Source organism: Hyla sarda, chromosome 3 (genome assembly GCF_029499605.1).
Source record: "Hyla sarda isolate aHylSar1 chromosome 3, aHylSar1.hap1, whole genome shotgun sequence".
NCBI lineage: Eukaryota > Metazoa > Chordata > Amphibia > Anura > Hylidae > Hyla > Hyla sarda.
In genome coordinates, this window is record NC_079191.1 from 24,903,170 (window position 1) to 24,930,208 (window position 27,039).

The 27,039-nt window shown below is 45.1% G+C and overlaps 1 protein-coding gene across 4 annotated transcripts in view; it reads left to right on the forward strand.

Annotated features, from left to right (window-relative positions):
• Positions 1-27,039, forward strand: part of LOC130361201 (aminopeptidase NAALADL1-like) — an 81,440-nt gene that overhangs the window by 42,313 nt on the left and 12,088 nt on the right. For all 4 annotated transcript variants that reach the window (XR_008890905.1, XM_056563915.1, XM_056563914.1 and 1 more), the window contains 9 exons: positions 7,358-7,443; positions 7,604-7,723; positions 7,807-7,892; positions 8,895-8,958; positions 11,714-11,781; positions 14,963-15,051; positions 16,847-16,937; positions 18,262-18,343; positions 21,467-21,637. Coding sequence is in view for 3 of the 4 variants with exons in the window: in XM_056563915.1 (XP_056419890.1) it covers positions 7,358-7,443; positions 7,604-7,723; positions 7,807-7,892; positions 8,895-8,958; positions 11,714-11,781; positions 14,963-15,051; positions 16,847-16,937; positions 18,262-18,343; positions 21,467-21,637 (857 nt within the window). In the remaining variant the exon portion in view is untranslated. The remainder of the gene's footprint in view (positions 1-7,357; positions 7,444-7,603; positions 7,724-7,806; positions 7,893-8,894; positions 8,959-11,713; positions 11,782-14,962; positions 15,052-16,846; positions 16,938-18,261; positions 18,344-21,466; positions 21,638-27,039) is intronic.

The window sequence follows — 27,039 nt, forward strand, 5'->3', positions numbered from 1 at the left end:
CTGCGATCCCGCTGCCAGCCGGGATGCGATTCGCGATGCGGGTAGCGCCCGCTCGCGATGCGCACCCCGGCTCCCCTACCTGACTCGCTCCCCGTCTGTTCTGTCCCGGCGCGCGCGGCCCCGCTCCCTAGGGCGCGCGCGCGCCGGGTCTCTGCGATTTAAAGGGCCACTGCGCCGCTGATTGGCGCAGTGGTTCCAATTAGGGTTTTCACCTGTGCACTTCCCTATATTACCTCACTTCCCTTGCACTCCCTTGCCGGATCTTGTTGCCTTAGTGCCAGTGAAAGCGTTCCTTGTGTGTTCCTTGCCTGTGTTTCCAGACCTTCTGCCGTTGCCCCTGACTACGATCCTTGCTGCCTGCCCCGACCTTCTGCTACGTCCGACCTTGCTTCTGCCTACTCCCTTGTACCGCGCCTATCTTCAGCAGCCAGAGAGGTGAGCCGTTGCTAGTGGATACGACCTGGTCACTACCGCCGCAGCAAGACCATCCCGCTTTGCGGCGGGCTCTGGTGAAAACCAGTAGTGGCTTAGAACCGGTCCACTAGCACGGTCCACGCCAATCCCTCTCTGGCACAGAGGGTCCACTACCTGCCAGCCGGCATCGTGACAGTAGATCCGGCCATGGATCCCGCTGAAGTTCCTCTGCCAGTTGTCGCTGACCTCACCACGGTGGTCGCCCAGCAGTCACAACAGATAGCGCAACAAGGCCAACAGCTGTCTCAACTGACCGTTATGCTACAACAGTTGCTACCACAGCTTCAGCAGTCATCTCCTCCGCCAGCTCCTGCACCTCCTCCGCAGCGAGTGGCCGCTCCTGGGATACGCTTATCCTTGCCGGATAAATTTGATGGGGACTCTAAGTTTTGCCGTGGCTTTCTTTCCCAATGTTCCCTGCATCTGGAGATGATGTCGGACCTGTTTCCCACTGAAAGGTCTAAGGTGGCTTTCGTAGTCAGTCTTCTGTCCGGAAAAGCCCTGTCATGGGCCACACCGCTCTGGGACCGCAATGACCCCGTCACTGCCTCTGTACACTCCTTCTTCTCGGAAATCCGAAGTGTCTTTGAGGAACCTGCCCGAGCCTCTTCTGCTGAGACTGCCCTGTTGAACCTGGTCCAGGGTAATTCTTCCGTTGGCGAGTATGCCGTACAATTCCGTACACTTGCTTCAGAATTGTCCTGGAATAATGAGGCCCTCTGCGCGACCTTCAAAAAAGGCCTATCCAGCAACATTAAAGATGTTCTGGCCGCACGAGAAATTCCTGCTAATCTACATGAACTTATTCACCTAGCCACTCGCATTGACATGCGTTTTTCTGAAAGGCGTCAGGAACTCCGCCAAGATATGGACTCTGTTCGCACGAGGCGTTTCGTCTCCTCGGCTCCTCTCTCCTCTGGTCCCCTGCAATCTGTTCCTGTGCCTCCCGCCGTGGAGGCTATGCAGGTCGACCGGTCTCGCCTGACACCTCAAGAGAGGACACGACGCCGTATGGAGAACCTCTGCCTGTACTGTGCTAGTACCGAACACTTCCTGAGGGATTGTCCTATCCGTCCTCCCCGCCTGGAAAGACGTACGCTGACTCCGCACAAAGGTGAGACAGTCCTTGATGTCTACTCTGCTTCTCCACGTCTTACTGTGCCTGTGCGGATGTCTGCCTCTGCCTTCTCCTTCTCTACAGTGGCCTTCTTGGACTCTGGATCTGCAGGAAATTTTATTTTGGCCTCTCTCGTCAACAGGTTCAACATCCCGGTGACCAGTCTCGCCAGACCCCTCTACATCAATTGTGTAAATAATGAAAGATTGGACTGTACCATACGTTTCCGCACGGAGCCCCTTCTTATGAGCATCGGATCTCATCATGAGAGGATTGAACTTTTGGTCCTCCCCAATTGCACCTCGGAGATTCTCCTTGGACTTCCCTGGCTTCAACTTCATTCCCCAACCCTGGATTGGTCCACTGGGGAGATCAAGAGTTGGGGGTCCTCTTGTTCCAAGAACTGTCTAAAACCGGTTCCCAGTAACCCTTGCCGTAACTCTGTGGTTCCTCCAGTAACCGGTCTCCCTAAGGCCTATATGGACTTCGCGGATGTTTTCTGCAAAAAACAAGCTGAGACTCTACCTCCTCACAGGCCTTATGATTGCCCTATCGACCTCCTCCCGGGTACTACTCCACCCCGGGGCAGAATTTATCCTCTCTCTGCCCCAGAGACTCTTGCCATGTCCGAATACGTCCAGGAGAATCTAAAAAAGGGCTTTATCCGTAAATCCTCCTCTCCTGCCGGAGCCGGATTTTTCTTTGTGTCCAAAAAAGATGGCTCCCTACGTCCTTGCATTGACTACCGCGGTCTTAATAAAATCACGGTTAAGAACCGCTACCCCTTACCCCTCATCTCTGAACTCTTTGATCGCCTCCAAGGTGCCCACATCTTCACTAAATTGGACTTAAGAGGCGCCTATAACCTCATCCGCATCAGAGAGGGGGACGAGTGGAAAACGGCATTTAACACCAGAGATGGACACTTTGAGTATCTGGTCATGCCCTTTGGACTGTGCAATGCCCCTGCCGTCTTCCAAGACTTTGTCAATGAAATTTTTCGTGATTTGTTATACTCCTGTGTTGTTGTATATCTGGACGATATCCTAATTTTTTCTGCCAATCTAGAAGAACACCGCCAGCATGTCCGTATGGTTCTTCAGAGACTTCGTGACAACCAACTCTATGCCAAAATTGAGAAATGTCTGTTTGAATGCCAATCTCTTCCTTTTCTAGGATATTTGGTCTCTGGCCAGGGACTACAGATGGATCCAGACAAACTCTCTGCCGTCTTAGATTGGCCACGCCCCTCCGGACTCCGTGCTATCCAACGCTTTTTGGGGTTCGCCAATTATTACAGGCAATTTATTCCACATTTTTCTACCATTGTGGCTCCTATCGTGGCTTTAACCAAAAAAAATGCTGATCCCAAGTCCTGGCCTCCTCAAGCAGAAGACTCCTTTAAACGACTCAAGTCTGCCTTTTCTTCGGCTCCCGTGCTCTCCAGACCTGACCCTTCCAAACCCTTCCTATTGGAGGTTGATGCCTCCTCAGTGGGAGCTGGAGCTGTTCTTCTACAAAAAAATTCTTCCGGGCATGCTGTCACTTGTGGTTTTTTCTCTAGGACCTTCTCTCCAGCGGAGAGGAACTACTCCATCGGGGATCGAGAGCTTCTAGCCATTAAATTAGCACTTGAGGAATGGAGGCATCTGCTGGAGGGATCAAGATTTCCTGTTATTATCTACACCGACCACAAGAACCTCTCCTACCTCCAGTCTGCCCAACGGCTGAATCCTCGCCAGGCCCGGTGGTCTCTGTTCTTTGCCCGATTTAATTATGAGATTCACTTTCGTCCTGCCGATAAGAACATTAGGGCCGATGCTCTCTCTCGTTCCTCGGATGCCTCAGAAGTTGATCTCCCTCCGCAACACATCATTCCACCTGACTGCCTGATCTCCACTTCTCCTGCCTCCATCAGGCAGACTCCTCCAGGAAAGACCTTTGTTTCTCCACGCCAACGCCTCGGAATCCTCAAATGGGGTCACTCCTCCCATCTCGCAGGTCATGCGGGCATCAAGAAATCTGTGCAACTCATCTCCCGCTTCTATTGGTGGCCGACTCTGGAGACGGATGTTGGGGACTTTGTGCGAGCCTGCACTATCTGTGCCCGGGATAAGACTCCTCGCCAGAAGCCCGCTGGTTTTCTTCATCCTCTGCCTGTCCCCGAACAGCCTTGGTCTCTGATTGGTATGGATTTTATTACTGATTTACCCCCTTCCCGTGGCAACACCGTTATTTGGGTGGTCGTTGATCGATTCTCCAAAATGGCACATTTCATCCCTCTTCCTGGTCTTCCTTCTGCGCCTCAGTTGGCTAAGCAATTTTTTGTACACATTTTTCGTCTTCACGGGTTGCCTACGCAGATTGTCTCGGATAGAGGGGTCCAATTCGTGTCTAAATTCTGGAGGGCTCTCTGTAAACAACTCAAGATTAAATTAAATTTTTCCTCTGCATATCATCCCCAGTCCAATGGACAAGTAGAAAGAATTAACCAGATCCTGGGTGATTATTTGCGACATTTTGTTTCCTCCCGCCAGGATGACTGGGCAGATCTCCTTCCATGGGCCGAATTCTCGTATAACTTCAGGGTCTCTGAATCTTCCTCCAAATCCCCATTTTTCGTGGTGTACGGCCGTCACCCTCTTCCCCCCCTCCCTACCCCCTTGCCCTCTGGTCTGCCCGCTGTGGATGAAATTTCTCGTGACCTTTCCATTATATGGAGAGAGACCCAAAATTCTCTCTTACAGGCTTCTTCACGCATGAAGAGGTTCGCGGATAAGAAAAGAAGAGCTCCCCCCGTTTTTTCCCCTGGAGACAAGGTATGGCTCTCCGCTAAATATGTCCGCTTCCGTGTCCCTAGCTACAAGTTGGGACCACGCTATCTTGGTCCTTTCAAAATTTTGTGTCAAATTAATCCTGTCTCTTATAAACTTCTTCTTCCTCCTTCTCTTCGTATCCCTAATGCCTTTCACGTCTCTCTTCTCAAACCACTCATCCTCAACCGTTTTTCTCCCAAATCTGTTCCTCCCACTCCTGTTTCCGGCTCCTCGGACGTCTTCTCGGTCAAGGAAATTTTGGCTGCCAAAAAGGTCAGAGGGAAAAATTTTTTTTTAGTAGACTGGGAGGGTTGTGGCCCTGAAGAGAGATCCTGGGAACCTGAGGACAACATCCTTGACAAAAGTCTGCTCCTCAGGTTCTCAGGCTCCAAGAAGAGGGGGAGACCCAAGGGGGGGGGTACTGTTACGCCGAGCGCTCCGGGTCCCCGCTCCTCCCCGGAGCGCTCGCTTCACTCCCTCCGCTGCAGCGCTCCGGTCACGTCCTCTGACCCGGGGCGCTGCGATCCCGCTGCCAGCCGGGATGCGATTCGCGATGCGGGTAGCGCCCGCTCGCGATGCGCACCCCGGCTCCCCTACCTGACTCGCTCCCCGTCTGTTCTGTCCCGGCGCGCGCGCGGCCCCGCTCCCTAGGGCGCGCGCGCGCCGGGTCTCTGCGATTTAAAGGGCCACTGCGCCGCTGATTGGCGCAGTGGTTCCAATTAGGGTTTTCACCTGTGCACTTCCCTATATTACCTCACTTCCCTTGCACTCCCTTGCCGGATCTTGTTGCCTTAGTGCCAGTGAAAGCGTTCCTTGTGTGTTCCTTGCCTGTGTTTCCAGACCTTCTGCCGTTGCCCCTGACTACGATCCTTGCTGCCTGCCCCGACCTTCTGCTACGTCCGACCTTGCTTCTGCCTACTCCCTTGTACCGCGCCTATCTTCAGCAGCCAGAGAGGTGAGCCGTTGCTAGTGGATACGACCTGGTCACTACCGCCGCAGCAAGACCATCCCGCTTTGCGGCGGGCTCTGGTGAAAACCAGTAGTGGCTTAGAACCGGTCCACTAGCACGGTCCACGCCAATCCCTCTCTGGCACAGAGGGTCCACTACCTGCCAGCCGGCATCGTGACAGATATCTTTAAAAGTCTCCCATTTAGTGTCAGTATTCTTGTTTTTGAGGACATTATCCCATTTTATATTGTTAAGGGATTCTCTGAGTTAATCAAACTTTGCCTTCCTAAAGTTCATTGTTTTTGTGGCCCCTCGAGAGATTCCCTTATTGAAGAACAAGTTATAATGTATTATATTATGGTCATTATTTCCTAGGTGTCCTTCTACCTGCACATTAGTTACTCTGTCAGGTCTGTTGGTTAATATTAAGTCTAGTAGGGCGCCCCCTCTGGTCGGGCCCTGCACCATTTGGGACAGATAATTGTCTTTAGCTATAGTCAGAAACCTGTTTCCTTTATGAGATTCACAGGACTCAGTCTCCCAGTTTATATCAGAATAGTTAAAGTCCCCCATTATTATCACCTCATTCTGATTTGCTGCCTTATTTATTTGCCTCAGTAATTGATCTTCTGCCTCTTCCATTATGTTTGTAAGCCCAGTATTAATCAGCCTCAGCACCTGTGCTGACTTAGGTCCAAATTGAAAATGTGGTCTGGCCTATGAAGGGGGATGAAAGGCCCCACTACCAAACCTGCCTTTCATCCCATAAAAATCCAGGCCCAAAAACAGGACTTAGCAAATCCCTAGCAAGCTAAATCTAGCCAAGGATTAACTATTAATTAGTAATACTATCCTGGATTACCCGTATTTTACCCAGCTTTCCCTGGATGAGATATGCACTACCTGAAACCTGGTGTCCACATAGGACAGGAATCTTAATACAGTGAGAAATACAGAAATATAGTGATCCCCAAGCACCATTCCTGTCACTATCTCGTACCCTTTAAAGGGGTTATCCAGGAATTGAAAAAAAAAAAATTATTATATTTCTTTAAAGACCACTCCGTGTCTGTCTCCAGGTTGGGTGGAGTTTTGCAGCTCCAAGTTTTAATACCACACCCAACCTGGGGACAGACAGGGAACGATCTTTGAAAGGAAATAGATCTGGTTTTTCAATTCCTGGATAACCCCTTTAAACTTGTTTATTTGTCCTTTTCATTCAAATAAAGGTTTTGATAAGTCAGTGTCTGGATGTTTAGACTTCCCCAGATTACTTAAACTAGCTGGGAGAAGCATTTGGCTAAGCGCTTCTCTCCCTGTCTCTCTACTCTCCCCATCTTGCTGCAGGAAGCAGATTCTATTGTAAGTCTATGGAGCCCATCTCCTGCAGCGAGAAAGAAAAAGAAGTGAACCAGGGAGTGAAGCGCTCAGCTGCTCTCTTCTCCCAGCATGTTCTAGTGATTTGTGAGGTCTGAACACCCAGATCCCGACTGATCAAAACGTTTGACATGTCTCTGTCTCTGACTTGTCAATGAACCTGTTCAATAGTGTTGCTCGCGAATATTCGCAATTCGAATATTATTCGCGAATATCGCATATTCGCGAATTCGCGAATTTCGCGAATATAGCGCTATATATTCGTAATTACGAATATTCGTTTTTTTTTTTTTTTTTCTTCACAGTACACATCACAGTGATCACCCCTCTCTGCTTCCAGCTTGTGTGGTGTAAAGAAGGCTCTAATACTACTGTGTGAGACTGGCGTGCGAAAATTCGCATATGCTAATTTTCGCATATGCGAATGTTCACATATGTTAATTTTCGCATACGCGTATTTTCATATATGCGAAAATAAAACGAGAATATAACGAATATGCGAATATATGACGAATATTCGTCCATATATTCGCGAATATTCGCGAATTCGAATATGGCCTATGCCGCTCAACACTACTGTTCAATCATTTCTATAATGCTGTGATCTCCTTTGAACTTTTTCAGTGAAGTCCAAGTTAATGTTTACAACACTCGAACAATACGATCTTCAGCGAATGTAATGGGACTGATCAGAGGAGCCGTAGAGCCGGGTGAGGTGACCATAAGATGGGAATGAGTCAATGTAACAGCTAATATAGATAACGGAGACTATGGGCCCCTTTATAATACTGGGTCACTGGGTGCAGCAAATCGATGATATATTAGTCACTAACAACAATTCTGCTATGACAACGACTTCTCTGTATCCAGACAGGTACATTATATATGGCAACCACAGAGATAGCTGGGTACATGGAGCCATCGACCCGAGCAGTGGGACGGCAGTGATGCTGGAGATAACCAGAATTTTGGGCACCAAGCTTAAGAGCGGTATGGTTTCTTCAATTCTTGCTCAGTGTCCCAACTTCTGAATAATATTGTGTTGTTTTTGTTAATATAGTGATATATTTTAGGTAAATGGCGTCCTCGTAGAACCATCATTTTTGGCAGCTGGGGAGCAGAAGAGTTTGGACTTATAGGCTCGACCGAGTTTGCAGAGGTAATTCAATGGTATAATATTCTTGTCCAGTTACAATGGGTAGAAAAGATAATCCATCGGAGGATGAAGCACGTGGTTAATGTATTGGACTAGCCACCAGAAGGCCTGAGGATGCCTCAGTGGGTACAGTCTCTAACCCAATAATGGTCGCCTATGGTCTAGAAGAAGACAAACCCCATTATAAGGTGACTGGGACATCACTTGCCATAAGGGTCTGTTTCTTATGGGAGAATACATTTGATCCTATTAACAAAAATTGAATAGGTGATGGCATTGTGCCTGCATAGATCCATAGTACAAGTGAAGAAATTCTGTAATATATCTTATTGGACAAAAATGCTTCTTTCTCCTGTTACCAAGCTTCTTCCCTCTCTCCCCCGTTCTCCTGTTAGACTGCATTCCACTCTAAAAATCAGCTCTGCTTTGGCCTGTGCTTACAAGTCTATGGAGGGGAAGGAGGGAGCTCTGTACACCAGCTCTGGGAGAACTGCAAATTAGAGATGAAACCTGCAGAGCAGAAATCTGCTGTTAAAATATCATATACAATTATTATAATAGCCAGATATAGTGCAGCTTCTCATGTATACACACCGGGCAAAAAGTCACCTGAAATGACAGGCTTACAGGAACATTCCCATTTCGGGTTGATTGATCGGGGGTCCAACCACTGGGACCCCAACCGATTGTAAAAATGGAGGTGAAATATCTCCTGGAATGAACAGAGATATCTGTGCACCCATGACCAGCTTCTCATTCATTCTCTATGGCAGTGTTTCCTAACCAGTGTTCCTCCAGCTGTTGCAAAACTACAACTCCCGGCATGCCCGGACAGCCGAAGGCTGTCCGGACATGCTAGGAGTTGGGGTTCTGCAACAGCTGGAGGCAAAATGGTTGGGAAACACTGATCTATGGGGAATGTATCATAATACAAATTGCATTAAAAATGAACATCATTTTCCAATGTTTTTTCCCTGATGTTTTTTTATTTATTTTTTATTTAAGGATTACTACAGCAAATTAAGGGACAGAACTGTGGCCTATATCAATGTGGACATTTCTGTGTTTGGTGAGTTTAAAAATAATCCTGATTTGCAGAGCAAAATGTCATCTGTTGGAAATTCTTTCAAGTTTAGGTTCTACAATGTCACCCATTCACTTAAAGAAGCACTCCGATTTTTATTTGTTTCCCATATAATGCACGCTCACCATCACTAGTCCTACAGCCCCATCTGTTTCGTTTCTGCACAGCTGCATACATGCGTCTAGTCACTGTAACTGTGTGATGTGATCGCCAGTCCGACCCACAGAAAGTGTTTAATGTGTCTCAAGGAGCAGTCAGTGCTGGATCGGCCGACTTTATGTGAATTACAAGATGACATCATACCTACCCAGGGACAGCTCTGCCTATAGGTAAAAAAGCAGCCGCCTAGAGCGCTCTCTTAATCTCTTAATGGGGGCGCCGCTCTACTCACTGCAATGAAGTTAGCAAGCATCCAAAGCACCCGCCCATCCAGCAAAACCCTGCCATGTCTTCCCGTGTTACAGTGTGTCACCCCAGTAATAAGGTGGGGAGTGTTAAAGGGAGGAGTCAATGGGCAGGGTCAATGGGGTGGCAAAATTAGCTTTCGCCTAGGGTGGCAAAAATCCTTGCACCAGGCCTGCACCTACCAGATCCCTTCTGGTTGCTTAAAGAGTACCTATCACCATCTAAACTTTCCCTAATCCCCCTACCCATCTGTCCCTGACTCTGGAAAAGTCTATCCCTGCATTTATTTTGCTTTAAAACACCCTAAAAATACATTTTTTCTATGCCCTTCAGTAGTTCAGTTGTAAGCACAGAGCAGGAGAAGGTTGTCATAGCAATGGACTAACATGGAGAGAGCAGAGATAAGCAGTGCATATATAATTAGCCATGTGGAAAGTGGACAGAGGGGAGAGGAACAGAGAAAAAGAGAAGAGGGAATGTATCCTCTCTGTTCACTCCCTACTTGTGTACAGCTCAGTGCTCCCTCCCTCCCTCCTGCTTTTCTGTCTGACAGGTGGAGAGCTATTTCAGACTCACTCACTGAGTCTGAAATGCTTGCTGACAGGAGGCCCCTAGTGGAGAAGTATTTAAAGTTAAAAAAAACATGAAAGGAGGAACATTTTTTAAATAAAAGCAATTAAAAAGTTGTCCAGTAGGGCTTTATCTTTAATATATAAAAAGTTTGTTTCATGAGAGGTACACTTTAAAAAACCCTCACATCCCAGCTCTATCTGTATAATGCTGCTGTTATCTATATGGTATTCCGGACATTTGGTGTCCCTTAATTCCTGGAGTCCTTGTTTAATATTCAATCTTACATTTATTTTTATATTGAATGGGGGAGAATTATTGAAAATAAACAATGGCCACACAAACATGCATATATCCTGTGCAGGCTGTGTAGCATGCAGCTTTCTTCTTTATCGTGCTCCTGGGCAGTATAGACAAAGAAATAGGGCACCATTTAGAATGTCTTATATTTTGGGGGAATTTTAGAGAGTTAAAAAGTGTAGAGCTTCAATGCCATGTGCAAATATATCTATTCTTGGCATTTTCCACTGCTGTATATTACATTGTTTAGGTTCTGATTGCTTGCGGTCACCACCAGGGGGAGCTAGGCGCATACTGTTTGTACAGTACTGTGCAGTAGGATCCTAAGCTTCCTCTAGTGATGGCTGCACACTACTTGAATTAATTTTATCCTGGAAATCTGGTCATGTAAAAAATTGCGCACTGTGAAAAAGAGGCTGATAAATACAGCGTATACCGTATTTTTTGCCGTATAAGACGCACTTTTTCTTCCCCAAAATGGTGGTGGTGGCGGGGAAGTTGGTGTGTCTTATACGGCAAATACACATAAAAAACACCCTGTCATATCGTGGCGGTCCCTGCGGCCATCAGCAGCCGGGACCCGCGACTAATACAGGACATCACCGATCGCGGTAATGCCCTGTATCAACCTTTCAAACGCGGCGATCAAAGCTGACCGCCGCGTCTGAAGTGATAGTGAAACTAACCCGGCTGCTCAGTCGGGCTGTTCGGGACCGCCGCGGTGAAATCGTGGCATCCCGAACAGCTTACAGGACACCGGGAGGGACCTTACCTGCCTCCTCGGTGTCTGCTCCGTGCCGGGATCCCCTGCATGGCCGGCGCTCTCCTTTGTCATCATCACGTCGTCACGCACACCGTCCCGTCATCCAATTGGAGCGGCGTGCGTAGCGACGTGATGGCGGCGACGGAGAGCAAGGATCCCGGGCAGCAGAGATGTTCCGTGGTGACGGGGATACCCCGGGGACGAGGCGACAGCGATGGAGGGCGACATCCAGGGCAGCGGTGATGAGCGGTGACGGGTCCGGAGCGGCGGGGACACGTGAGTATTATCTCCTATACCAGTGGTCTTCAACCTGCGGACCTCCAGATGTTGCAAAACTACAACTCCCGGCATGCCCGGACAGCCAACGGCTGTCCGGGCATGCTGGGAGTTGTAGTTTTGCAACATCTGGAGGTCCGCAGGTTGAAGATCACTGTCCTATACTTTACATTGTATTTGGTTCAGAATATTTTTTATTCTAGATTTTCCTCCTTTAAAATTGGGTGCGTCTTATATGCCGGAGCGTCTTATATGGCGAAAAATACGGTACTTTCCAGGTGCTTTTAAACTTTGCCAGCGCTTTTACATATATTTGAGACGTTTGATACTCTCCAGTATTTTTATCACTTCTTGCATGCTTGTTGCATATGACACTTTTTAATACACGGCAACATTGTATAATTTGATATCATTTTCTTATTTCAGCAAACGCAACTTTGAGGGTTCAGGGGACTCCTCCGGCACAAGGTGTTGTTTTCGCTGCATCTAAACAGGTAACTCCACTAAGGCTTTATTCTTCATTATATGCAGAATGTGTCCACCCTAAAAATATTTGTGGCAGACATCCTGCAGGCAGCAGGTGCTGGTAGAATATGCCGGCACTAGGACCGCTCGGAGTAGCGGCATATCCATAGATAGCAATGTATTTTCGAGCAAATTCCTTATAAGGCAGAAATCGGAATTTCAGCGGCAGATGTTTCCGCCATGTGCACGGTGCAGCAGAATCCCATTGATAACAATTTCCGAGTGGATTTTTTTGCCGAATTCCATATGGAAATTCTTCCGTGTGAACGAGGCCTTACTGATAGTTCTCCTGTTTCTTGCTGCTAGAAAGCAGTGCATTGTGGGTCTTTAGATGACAGCTAGGGCTGTGTTCACATTTGCTTCGTTTTCATCAAGCACTTATTTAGCTCATTACATTTTTTGTGCAAAATTCCGAAACCCTGATAGATCCAGCGGGGTCCATCAATATCCGGATACTTCCATCATCCAATACATCGTGGAGCTATGTAAACCAGATATGTGGTGGCCCAGTACAGGAGTTGAACCCCTGTACCCTAGCTACCCTGTCCGGCAGACTCCATACAGTGACCCCTGCCCCCCCTGCACTTGTGTTCTACCTACTCCCTTAAATGCCTATGTTATGCAGTCATAAAATGTGTTATAGCTTTAAAGGGGTTATCCAGGAAAAAACTTTTTTTGATATATCAACTGGCTCCAGAAAGTTAAACAGATTTGTAAATGACTTCTATTAAAAAATCTTCATCCTTTCAGTACTTATGAGCTTCTGAAGTTAAGGTTTTTCCTTTCTGTCTAAGTGCTCTCTGTTGACACCTGTCTCGGGAAACGCCCAGTTTAGAAGCAAATCCCCATAGCAAACCTCTTCTAAACTGGGAGGTTCCCGAGACACGTGTCATCAGAGAGCACTTAGACAGAAAAGAACAACCTTAACTTCAGAAGCTCATAAGTACTGAAAGGATTAATATTTTTTAATAGAAGTAATTTACAAATCTGTTTAACTTTCTGGAGCCAGTTGATATATATAAAAAAGTTTTTTCCTGGATAACCCCTTTAAGACCTGTTGTCATGTTATTGTAACGCAATGAGGTACCAGTAAACATGTGACCTAAGGGTGACCTATGTGACCCCTCCTAGTCTCCCCCAATATAAGCCCTGGGTGGAGCTAGCTCGCTCTCTTGGAGCTCTGCTCTTATGTTCTTGTATCCTGAGTTGCAATGAGGTCAAGTCCCAGGTGTCTGGAGTCCAGAGGAGGCCTAAAGTCAGTCAACAGCCAAAGGATTCTCAAGTCCATTGCCCCACAGGTCAAGTCAAAGCTACAGAAGGGGTGAAGTCAGTCATAGTCAGTCTCATTCAAGTCAGTCCAAGTCATCCTGTCTCAAGTCAGCATGGCCTGCATCCAAATTGTCCAAGTCTACTATAAGTCCCAGCAGGCCCTAAGGTCTGTGAAGTCACTGGTCGCCTCCGTGGGCCTAGTCAAGCTGTATAGACTGTTACACCTGTCTGACTCAGTAAAGCTGCCGTTGTTCCGCAACTTGGCGTCAGAGTCATTATTTGCCCCCGTGTCTGGCCCAGGATCCAGCGGTATACCTTCAGGTGGTGTAGAGGATAAACCACACCCTGGCGTCACAAACACAAGGGGTTAATGCCATCTGCCCCCAGGGTAATTCCATCAGCCCTCATCACAACCTCATGTGACGGCACAACCTGGTGATTCCAGTGACTGACAACCAATGTTGGGGGGTGGACGAGACAAAGATCGAACATGTTGAATTTAATTTGCGCAACCCTTTTGTTCTCGGAGAGATAAGCCAAATGTTCTCGGAGTGATAACCCTCTTCCCATTCAGAACACATGCACACTTGGTTGAGCTGAGCATGCATGTGTATTGAGAGGAACAGTAGAAATAGCTGGTGCTTGTTTTGCTATCTTATGTATATAGACAACTTTACACTGAAATGAGCAGACAGATCCCATGACTGACAACAATTTGAACACAGCGATAAAGGCGGAAAAATGCATGAAATAACCCAAAATTAGTACAAAAGGAAATATTTAGTGGGTGCACTGGCATAGCATTGCCGCATAGTGACCACCCAATAGTGACTAATATATGTTAATGCCCACAAAATAATGTCTAAACCAGTGTTTCCCAACCAGCGTGCCTCCAGCTGTTGCAAGTTTAACAACTGTAAGCATACCTGGAAGGCCAATGGCATGTTGCCAATGGTCAATTTTGCAACAGCTGGAGGCACACTGTTTGGGAAACACTGACTTATGTTTAAGACCCCTTGCTTGTTGGCAGTAAATGTGAGAGCCTGTCCTGATATTGTCCTGGTTGGGAGATAGGAGGAAATTGTTTAGTGGGATCTTACATGGAATGTTCCTTCTAAGCATGCTGGGAGTTGTAGCTTTACAACAGCTGGAGGCACACTGGTTGGGAATAGTGTTGAGCACGAATATTCGTAATGCTAATTTTTTTTTGCAAATATTGGCACTTTGCGATTTCGCAAATATTTAGAATATAGTACTATATATTTGTAATGACTAATATTTATTTATTTATTTTAATATTTTTTTCAGATGCAAATTTTTTTATGTAAATTTAATGCGAATTTTAGTGTCCCGAATCTCCTTGCGCTGGGTCGACATGCGCTCCGTGCATACTCTGGAGAGTACAGCACTTATATGAGTATCTGGTGCTCCCTTCGAGAATGCGCGGAGCGCGTGCTGACCCCCGTGCTTCATACAGCGCAGAGATTCAGGGACCTGTTCTGGAAATCCAATGTATAGGGCAGTGTTTTCCTACCAGTGTGCCTCCAGCTGTTGCAAAACTACAACTCCCAGTATGTCCGGACAGCCTTTGGCCTTTTGATAAATCTCCCCCAAAACTACAACTCCCAGCATGCCCGGACAGCCTTCGGCTGTCCGGGCATGCTGGGAGTTGTAGTTTTGCAACAGTTGGAGGCACCCTGTTTGGGAAACACTGGTATAGGGGATATGTTGTCAATATATTAGGGCCACACAACAGTGCCATGCCTACATTGGTTAATATACCTCTATATAGTGTAGAGAACCATATATATCATATTCATATGAACCTAGGCCAACATTTATAGTCTCTGGCTACTTCTTATTTATTTTTTTTTGTCCCAGGTGAAAACCCCAAAGAATGACCTCACGGTGTATGATAACTGGAAGCGTCACTCCAACCGCACCAGCCCGCTGTATGGCGTCATCCCCCAGTGAGTTCTCCCTCCTCATGTATCCTGTTATTTCTTGACTAGGGGAGAGTAGAGGTACGCTTCCCTGGCACCCTGCCCCACTTAAAGGACATCTGTAGTGCAATATAACTTATCCCCTATCCGAAGGGGCCCCCCCCGGGATCTCCTGGACGGGGGCCGAGGCAGTATGCTGGAAAGGGGGCGTTCCGTCCCCGCATGACGCGGCGGCCGACATGCCCCCTCCATGTACCCTATAGAGATACATGGAGGGGGCGTGTCTGCTGGGGACGAAACTTCACTTCCTGCAGACTGCCGCGGCCCCGTCCAGGAGATCCCGGGGGGGCCCCAGCGCTCCGACCCCCCCCTGCGATCTATAACTTATCCCCTATCCTTTGGATAGGGGATAAGTTATTTTGCGCTGGAGTACTCCTTTAATAGCCCTCCCAAGAAACACAGACTCCTTAGTATGGTACAAAGGCCACAGCGGACCAACATTTTATTATCAAATGAGTAACAAAATATAACATCTTAAATTCTCTCTTTATAAATAACATAACAAAAATATAAATGACAAAATATAACAACTAGAACCATTATTCTGGGGTAACATACCCTCCCATACAAATTTAAATAACCTTTAAATAACCTTTACATAGTGCAAATGACCCTACTCCCTGCTAGCAGAAGGCTGGAAGGGGACCTGAAGGCCCCTTCTCGTCCAGACACTCCCTCCTACTTTGCCCTTGGTCGACCATCACCTGATCCAAGGGCACCACCTTCGGAGACCACTCTGTCCCTTCCGTTAGGGACCCCTATATATAGCTGGCTACCAACCCAGCTCCCCCCCGGCCATAATGACCGGGCCTCTACCGTCTTTCCAGCATGCCTCCAAATCCCCTTCCAAAACACACTACAACCAATCCCACCCAACGTCCCCACCTGATTCTTAGGGCGGGTGGGCAGAACACGCTTTCTCCACGCCAAATGGCTCCTCCCCTTCCTGTCCCACTGCTTCCCGTCTCTCTGCCGGCCTCCTCGCTCCTCCCCTCTCTTAACCCCTTGCTTCCTTTTACCTACCCTACCTAATTTTTAACCCCTTTTGCCTGCTTCCTACACCCCCTGTCATGTGCCCCTCCCCTCCCATGCTGTCCATTCCGGGGGCTTTCTTTATGTAAAGTAAAGGGGTAATATCAAGATTCAAATGTAGGCCCCTTGGGGGCGCTTTATCAAAACCTGCCCAGAGAAAAAGTTGCCCAGTTGTCCATAGCAACCAATCAGATTGCTTCTTTCACTTTTTATAAGGCCTCTGAAAAATGAAAGAAGCGATCTGATTGGTTGCTATGGGCAACTCTGGACAGGTTTTGATAAATCTCCCCCCTTTTTGTCCCTGAAGTCTATGAGGTTAGGGGATAACTTTTTACTATATTTGCGTTTCATATGTTTCGAGACCTGCAGTACCAAGCATAGCGACAGTCCTATGGATCTCATTGTGTCAGGTATTGCAGTGAAGGGGCCATGATTCTTTCGAGAGCGGCCACATTTTTGAATTCTTCCTATAGAGCTTATAGCTCAGAGCAGTGTTTTCCAACCAGTGTGCCTCCAGCTGTTGCAAAACTACAACCTTTAGCATGCAAGGACAGCCAAAGGCTGTCCTTACATGCAGGGAGTTGTAGTTTTGCAACAGCTGGAGGCACACTGGTTGGGAAACACCGGCTTAAAGGAAGACCATAGAATACAAAAATGTGCCGTACATTTGCTTCTCTGCTGTAATACAATCTTGTTGGTATATTTTACATTTCCTTTTCCTTCCATGTAGAATTGGAACCCTGGGAATCGGCAGTGACTACGCCCCATTTTTACATTACTTGGGGATAACATGCATGGATATCGCATACACCTATGACAGGGTAAATATGGTCAAACAAGTGAGAAGACTAGTATGAAAACAAGGGTGTCTACTCCTGAATAATGCTTTTTGTGTAATATGCAAAAAAGGGAGGGAAGTGCTATCTCATAGGAGAGCGTTTCTGGATTTCAATAATACAGGAATTGGTACTACAAATCCAAATTCAATATTATCACTACTATAATACTACCCCATGTTCAAGAATATAACTACTATAATACTGCTCCTATATAGAAGAATATAACTACTATAATACTGCTCCTATATACAAGAATATAATTACTATAATACTGTCTCCTATATACAAGAATATAACTACTATAATACTGCTCCTATATACAAGAATATAACTACTATAATACTGCCTCCTATATACAAGAATATAACTACTATAATACTGCTCCTATATACAAGAATATAATTACTATAATACTGTCTCCTATATACAAGAATATAACTACTATAATACTGCTCCTATATACAAGAATATAACTACTATAATACTGCTCCTATATACAAGAATATAACTACTATAATACTGCTCCTATTTACAAGAATATAACTACTATAATACTGCTCTTATATACAAGAATATAACTACTATAATACTGCCTCCTATATACAAGAATATAACCACTATAATACTGCTCCTATATACAAGAATATAACTACTATAATACTGCTCCTATATACAAGAATATAACTACTATAATACTGCTCCTGTATACAAGAATATAACTACTATAATACTGCTCCTATATACAAGAATATAACTACTATAATACTGCTCCTATATACAAGAATATAACTACTATAATACTGCTCCTATATACAAGAATATAACTACTATAATACTGCTCCTATATACAAGAATATAACTACTATAATACTGCTCCTATATACAAGAATATAATTACTATAATACTGTCTCCTATATACAAGAATATAACTAGTATAATGCTGCCCCCTATATACAAGAATATAACTACTATAATACTGCACCTATGTACAAGAATATAACTACTATAATACTGCACCTATGTACAAGAATATAACTACTATAATACTGCTCCTATGTACAAGAATATAACTACTATAATACTGCTCCTATGTACAAGAATATAACTACTATAATACTGCTCCTATATACAAGAATATAACTACTATAATACTGCTCCTATATACAAGAATATAACTACTATAATACTGCACCTATGTACAAGAATATAACTACTATAATACTACCTGCTATAGAATATATTGATCAGTTGTTGGGGACATTTTACACATGCCCTTATTCTGTTTTTGTTCTTTAAAACCTACAGGCAGTGACGTCGGCTCGTATATATCCCGCCTATCACACAGCGTTTGATACTTTCGATTATGCATCTAAATATGTAGACCCAGGTATATAAATATATAAAAAATATATACATTTTACTTTTATGAGATAAATAAGCACTGTCGTTTCAAACAGTTTCCCTCCATGTGATTCCGAACACATTTTTAAATTATTTAATTTACCAAAAATGACACCTACAGAAAAAAGTTTTGGCCACTAGGTGTCTCACTTCCCTGCCATGTGCAGTCCACTGCCTGCTGTTAGGGGAAATCCATGTCTAACAAAAGAGAGACCAGGACAGAACACAGTTGAGTGTTGGGTGGGGCTTAGCTATTGCTATATGCAGAAGAAAGAATGAGAGAGACTGGAATGTGTGCCTACAATTTGAGCCTGTCTTCCTCCTCCAGAGAGTCCATGCTGTGAAAGGTAAATCAAGGCTTCCCTCTTATCTCTGACCATAAAGTTCTGGGCAGCTGGGTTTTGTGTTATTAATATTGTATGTACACCGTACTGCATCCTTAATGTAATCTCCACCCCCTTCATTTAGTCTGCAGGCTTATTATAAATGAATAATCATCATCATTATCAGCAGCAGCGAGTCAGTGCATAGTGTAACCCCTTCCTTACTTTGCTGCTGTTTTATTTTTCTTCACACAACACCTTGCAAAGCCGTGCATCTATACCCTTCTTATCCTCCACCTTGCCAATGTAGTAGTATGTTATAAATCATCCCCCAGCACAGTGCAAGCCTGTTCAGTAAAGTGCATTTTCTCAAGTGTCCCCTTGCTAAGATGCCCCCCCAAGCCACTGGAGTACAAAGGCAAGTATTCACTCCCTAAACCAGCCATGTGAATGTAAAGTGAGTGTACTCAGTGCTGTACATGTGCTATTGATGTAGCGCACCATGGAATATAGATACAGAGGCAGGGACTCCTATTAATGAGGTTATCCAGGAAAAAACTTTTTTTTATGTATCAACTGGCTCTAGAAAGTTAAACAGATTTGTAAATTACTTCTATTAAAAAATCTTAATCCTTTCAGTACTTATGAGCTTCTGAAGTTAAGGTTGTTCTTTTCTGTCTAAGGGCTCTCTGATGACACGTGTCTCGGGAACCACCCAGTTTAGCAGACCTCTTCTAAACTGGGCGGTTCCCGAGACAGGTGTCATCAGAGAGCACTTAGACAGAAAAGAACAACTGTAACTTCAGAAGCTCATAAGTACTGAAAGGATTAAGATTTTTTATTAGAAGTAATTTACAAATCTGTTTAAGTTTCTGGAGCCAGGTCATTCATATATATATATATATATATATATATATATATAAAAAGTTTTTTCCTGGATAATCCCTTTAATCCCTGGACTCCCTGCTCCTGTACAGTACATTGACAAGGCCCTGTATTAGAAAGAGCAATAATTACCAATTGTGCCCTTAAAGAGTACCTGTCACATCCCACAAAAGTGAACATATCATTTTTATGCGTCTAGCACCTAGATTTCTCTCACAAATACCTGCTATCTGTTGATCACTTGGTGTTCAAAGGGGTATTCCAGGAAAAACTTTATATATATATATATATATATATATATATATATATATATATACACAGTGACCCCCCCGACTTATGATGTCCTCGACATATGATCATTTCAACATATGATGGCCTCTCAGAGCCCATCGTATGTTGAAGTCAGCATCAACATATGATGCTGCTGCGTGTCGGGGCCATCGTACAAACAGCTATCTGACAGCGCTGACAACTTCAGCAACTAACAGATAGTTGTATAATGTGCCCCGTGTGCCCCGTTCTGCCTCCTGTTACTCACATGCTGTCCAGGCTTCCACTGTGAGCTCCGTGTAAGCCCCGCCCCCCCAGTGCAGCTATAGCCAATAGCCTGCAGCATCTTGCTGCAGGCATCCAATGAGCTGCTGGCTGCCCTCCCCTTCCTTTCTTATAGAGCTGTAGTCGGCAGGATGGTAATGGAGGACATTCTGTCCCCCCTGAAGGTATTTAAAGAACTGTACAGTATTGCATGCGATGTCACACATCACATACAATACATATACACACAATACACCCCATACATCAATGTTTCCCTATCAGTGTGCCTCCAGCTGTTGCAAAACTATAACTCCAAGCATGCCCAGACAGTCAATGGCTGTACATGCATGCTGGGAGTTGTAGTTGTGCAACAGCTGGAGGCACCCTGGTTTGTTAAACACTCCCCATACACTCCACATGCAATGGTCATCCCAGAACCAATTAGGAGTTTCCCATAGAGATATGTATTCAACATACAATGGTTCCGAGGCCCCAGAACCAATTACCATTTTTACATAGACATATGTACTCGACATATGATGGTTTCAACATATGATGGTTCTCCTGGAACCAATTAATATCATATGTTGAGGGACCACTGTATATCAACTGGCTTCAGAAAGTTAAACAGATTTGTAAATTACTTCTACTAAAGAATCTTAATCCTTTCAATAATTATCAGCTGCTGAAGTTGAGTTGTTGTTTTCTGTCTGGCAACAGTGCTCTCTGCTGACATCTCTGCTTGTCTCGGGAACTGCACAGAGAAAAAGAGGTTTGCTATGGGGATTTGCTTCTAAACTGGGCGGTTCGCAAGACACGTGTCATCAGAGAGCACTTAGACAGGGAAGAACAACTCAACTTCAGCAGCTCATAAGTACTAAAAGGATTAAGATTTTTTAATAGAAGTAAATTACAAATCTGTTTAACTTTCTGGAGCCAGTTGATATATATATATATATATATAAAAAAGTTTTTTCCTGGATAACCCCTTTAATCCTGTGCATTGGAGGAGGTGTGTCCTCACTCTACATGGCCCATCATACTACCTCCTACTCCCCCACCCAACATGCTACACTACTGCTCCCCCCCCCCAGCCTTTGGTTGTCTGGGCATGCTGGGAGTTGTAGTTTTTCATCAGCTGAAGGCACCCTGGTTGGGAAACACAGGTCCATGGAATCCATGGATGAGTGGGGTCCTCCAGAGAGAAGGATGCTTGTTGGCGCTGCTCTATATATACCCTCTGTATACTCTCCTAGCGTCTCAGAAAACCCTATTACAGTAATAGATGAGAGGTTTTTGTGCCAGACGACACGTTTAAAGACGAATTCCCGCATTTATGGCACTTCCATGTGTTTCCCGTTTTGTAGGTTTTACCAGCCATCAAACGGTGGCACGCACCGCCGGAAACGTCCTGCTGCGGCTATCGGACAGTCTCATCCTGCCCCTGGGGGCGAGAGACTATGGAGAGACATTGGACGGGTATTACCAGCGGGCGGAAAGCTTCCGGACCAATCTCAGCAAATATAACATCTCTCTAGGTAACACTGACACTAGAACAGTCTCATTATATCGTTGTACGTATAGTATATAGCAATACAACATGTCGTTTGTGTTTCCTCACCCATTTACATGATCACATGACTACTGTAATTGATTGACAACTTCCATGGTGGCATTCAATTCTGAGCTATTGATTGGTCACAGTGATCACATGACATGATGGCACTTTATATGGTTTACTGACTGGAATGACCAGTGAGTGGTGAATTTAGTTCTGAACGCTGTGTCTGCGCTGCGGGGTTGTCGGCCGCGCCCACTCGTGAGGTCAAGCCACGACCCCTCAATGCAAGTCTATGGGAGGGGGCGTGGCGTCGCCACGCCCCCTCCCATAGACTTGCATTGAGGGGGCGTGACGTGACCTCGCGAGTGGGCGTGGCCGACCCCCCACAGCGCAGACACAGCGTTCAGAACTAAATGTTGCGAACGCTGGCCAGTGGAGTACCCCTTTAAGCATCCTGGTAATCCACTGGTTCTCGCAATTCCGACCCGTGCCAAAGGGATTTGATCATTCTATAGAGATATTTTAACATGGAAATCATTGAAGATCCAAGATCGCAGACTTCATGTCATCAGAAGAAAATTTAGATTTTTCCCTTTAAATACCAAACCCGCAATAGGATGTTGTGTGCAGTTGTGCATACAAAGTGCTGGTGCTGGCCAGTGTCATGGGCTTTAGGTGGTTGGTGTCAAGAATTAATTGGGGTCTAGTCTAGGGTTTAGTTATTTTTGGTTGGATCTGAGATCTGATAATTTAGGGGTTGTTGGTCTGATTAATTAATGAGTCCGGGGTCTAATTAATTTAGGGGTGTAGTCTACATTTTAATTAATGTAGGGGTCTGGTCTGGGGTCATATTCATTAAGAGGTCTGGTCTGGGGTCAGATTCATTTAGGGGTCTGGTCTGGGGTTTTATTCATTTTGGGGTCTGGTCTATCATCTTATTCATTAGTCTGAGATCTGAATAATATAGGAGTCTGATCTTGGGTCTGATTAAGATAGGGGTCTTGTCGGGGGTCTGATTAATTTCGGGGTCTGGTCTGTGGGGTCTAAATAAATATTAGATTGTGGTTTGGGTCTAACTAATTTGGGGTTTGGTCCTGGGTATGAGTTAATTTAGGGGCCAGGTGTGGAGTATGATTCATTGAGGGGTTTGTCTGGGGTGTAAATACATTTTGGGGTCTATTCTTGCATCTGATTCATTTGGTGATCTAGTCATGGGTGTAAATTAATTTTGTGGCCTAGTCTGGGATCTGACTAATATAGGGGTCTGGTCTTGGGTCTGATTCATTAACAGGTCTAATCTGGTATCTGACTAATATAGGGGTCTGGTCTTGGGTCTGATTAATATAGGGGTCTTATCTGGGGTTTGACCAATATAGGGGTCTGGTCTTAGGTCTAAATAATATAGGGGTTTAATCTGGGGTTTAATTAATATAGGGGTCTGGGGTCTGATTCATTTAGGGGTCTGGTCTTGGGTCTACATGATTTTTGTGGCCTAGTCTGTGATCTGATTAATATAGGGGTCTGGTCTTCGGTCTGATTAATATAGGGGTCTGGTCTTGGGTCTTATTAGTATAGGGATCTGGTCTTGGGTCTGATTAGTATAGGGGTCTGGTCTTGGGTCTTATTAGTATAGGGATCTGGTCTTGGGTTTGATTAGTATAGGGGTCTGGTCTTGGGTCTGATTAGTATAGGGGTCTGGTCTTGGGTCGGATTAATATATGGGTCTGATTAATATAGGGGTCTGGTCTTGGGTCTGATTAGTATAGGTGGTCTGGTCTTGGGTCGGATTAATATATGGGTCTGATTAATATAGGGGTCTGGTCTTGGGTCTTATTAGTATAGGCATCTGGTCTTGGGTTTGATTAGTATAGGGGTCTGGTCTTTGGTCTGATTAGTATAGGGGTCTGGTCTTGGGTCTGATTTGTATAGGGGTCTGGTCTTGGGTCGGATTAATATATGGGTCTGATTAATATAGGGGTCTGGTCTTGGGTCTGATTAGTATAGGGGGTTTGGTCTTCGGTCTGATTAGTATAGGGGTCTGGTCTTCGGTTGGATTAATATATGGGTCTGATTCATTTAGGGGTCTGGTCTTGGGTCTAAATTATTTTTGTGGCCTAGTCTGGGATCTGATGAATATAGGGGTCTGGTCTTTGGTCTGATTAATATATGGTTCTGGTCTTGGGTCTGATTAATATAGGGGTCTGGTCTTGGGTCTGATAAATATATGGGTCTGGGACAGTGGGGTAGCAATAAATTTGGGGAGTCCCCTGCGAGATCTACTGAGGAGCTCCTCCCCCACAAGGTATGCCGCACCCATACTAATATACCCCACCCATATTAAATTGCTCCTCCTATACTGATATGCACCACCCATAGGCATTTTCTATAGATGTTTGATGAGCATTTGTAAGTAATAGTTTTTTTTTAAATGTCACTGTAGTGTACAATATATAGCGTAGATGAAATAATACAATTATCTGTTTTACAACCTAAGTAAATAAACAAGTGAGGACTGCCACACACTGCACCCTCTGAATATAATACTACAAGATACTGCATCCTCTGAATATAAACCTGCCACACACTCCACCCTCTGAATATAATACGGCAAGATACTGCATCCTCTGAATATAAACCTGCCACACACTGCACCCTCTGAATATAATACTACAAGATACTGCATCCTCTGAATATAAACCTGCCACACACTCCACCCTCCGAATATAATACTACAAGATACTGCATCCTCTGAATATAAACCTGCCACACACTGCACCCTCTGAATATAATACTACAAGATACTGCATCCTCTGAATATAAACCTGCCACACACTGCACCCTCTGAATATAATACTACAAGATACTGCATCCTCTGAATATAAACCTATAGGAACTGTAGAAAAATAAGAAACAGAAACAAGCGCAGCAATGTGCCGTTACTCCTAGCAACTCTGGGAGAATGTAAAAGGAGGTGATTGTACTCATGTTTAGGTGTTGTACAGCGGGTAAAACACCATATATCGTAGAATGCAAGGTTCGGGAGTGCTGCCACGTCACCTTCCCCGTCTTGGACTAATCCTCGGCGGTCGTGGTAAATGGAAGAGGCTGTGATCTGCTCAGCAGCAGAAGATATAGGTGCACTCAGGTGCTCTCCTTGCGAGTGTCCCGGTTAGGGTAAAAATCCAATCCAAGCGGAGGTAGTAAAACCAAGTGGATTTTATTATATAAAGAGAAATATAATTTTTTTTCACCCTAATCGGGACACTCACAAGGAGAGCGCCTGAGTGCATCTATATCTTCTGCTACCGAGCAGATCACAGCCTCTTCCTGAATATAAACCTGCCACACACTGCACCCTCTGAATATAATACTACAAGATACTGCATCCTCTGAATATAAACCTGCCACACACTGCACCCTCTGAATATAATACTGTCACACACTGCACCCTCTGAATATAATACTACAAGATACTGCATCCTCTGAATATAAACCTACCACACACTGCACCCTCTGAATATAATACTGTCCCACACTGCACCCTCTGAATATAATACAGCCACACACTGCACCCTCTGAATATAATACAGCCACACACTGCACCCTCTGAATATAATACTGCCAAATACTGCACCCTCTGAATATAATACTGTCACACACTGCACCCTCTGAATATAATACAGCCACACACTGCACCCTCTGAATATAATACTGCCACACACTGTGACCTCTGAATATAATACTACAAGATACTGCATCCTCTGAATATAAACCTGCCACACACTGCACCCTCTGAATATAAACCTGCCACACACTGCACCCTCTGAATATAATACTACAAGATACTGCATCCTCTGAATATAAACCTGCCACACACTGCACCCTCTGAATATAATACTGTCCCACACTGCACCCTCTGAATATAATACAGCCACACACTGCACCCTCTGAATATAATACAGCCACACACTGCACCCTCTGAATATAATACTGCCAAATACTGCACCCTCTGAATATAATACTGTCACACACTGCACACTCTGAATATAATACAGCCACACACTGCACCCTCTGAATATAATACTGCCACACACTGTGACCTCTGAATATAATACTACCACACACTGTACCCTCTAAATATAAAACTACCACACACTGCACTCTCTAAATATAATACTACCACACACTGCACTCTCTAAATATAATACTGCCAGACACTGTATCCTCTAAATATAATACTGCCAGACACTGCATCCTCTAAATATAATACTGCCAGACATGGCACCCTCTAAATATAATACTGCCAGACACTGCATCCTCTAAATATAATACTGCCAGACACTCCGCCCTCTGAATATAATAGTAGCACACACTGCCCCCTCTGAATAGAATACTACCACGCACTGTGGCCTTTAGAATATAATACTGTCACACACTGCTACCTCTGCATATAGAACTAATACACACTGGCACTCTGTCTTTATATTGCGAGGGTTCGGTAAGCTCCTCTGGGCTAGCACAGATTTTTACTTTCACTTTAGACACCACGATCGTCATAAATCATGGCTTTTAAAGGTTTAAATGACTACCGTAAGCAGCAAATGTCTGGCTGCTCATAATATCCAACACTAACTGCTTTGAAGTGTGGTGTGCCAGTACAGGATATGCTCCTACAGTCCTGTCAGGTAGAGTCCCTGTACATCCTCAGGGCTCTCCTGCAGTGCTCCCCCCATGTGAATTGGTTGTATATTAAGTGTAAAGGTAAAGTGTATATTATGATAATGTTTGTCATATGTTTGTTACCCAGAGAGCACCAGGTTACCCGCAGGTAGCCTATGGGCTCCTTGCACAGCCCTCCTTTATTAGATAGGGAGGAGCTGCAATCTCTCTCTTGTGATTCTTTTCCTGCTGAGGTTCAGTCCGTTCCAGACATCTCAGGGTCAGTGTCCAGCACATCTGGAGGCCTCAACCTAAATTGCAGCCACAAGTCAGTAAGCCAAGTCGTCTTTATCATCTGTCATCATCTTCAGTCAAGTCAAGTCAAGTCAATGGTAGTCAGTGTTGCCTGCACCTATAGTCTATCAATTCACTGCAAGTCCCAGCAAGCTGCAAGGTCCCCCGTGTTACTGGTCACCTCTCTGGGACCCTGGCCGAACTGTATAGACTGTACCATCTGTCTACCTCAGTAAAAGCTACCGTTAACCTTAACCTGGGCTTGAACTATTATTTGCCCCTGCCTAACCTAGGACTAGCGGTGCTACCTTCGGGTGATTAAGGTTAAATCTCGCCCTGGCGTCACGAACACGAAGGGGTTAATACCATCTACCCCTGGGCAACACCATCTGCCCCTAACACCTCACCTCACACTTCGTGGCTCAC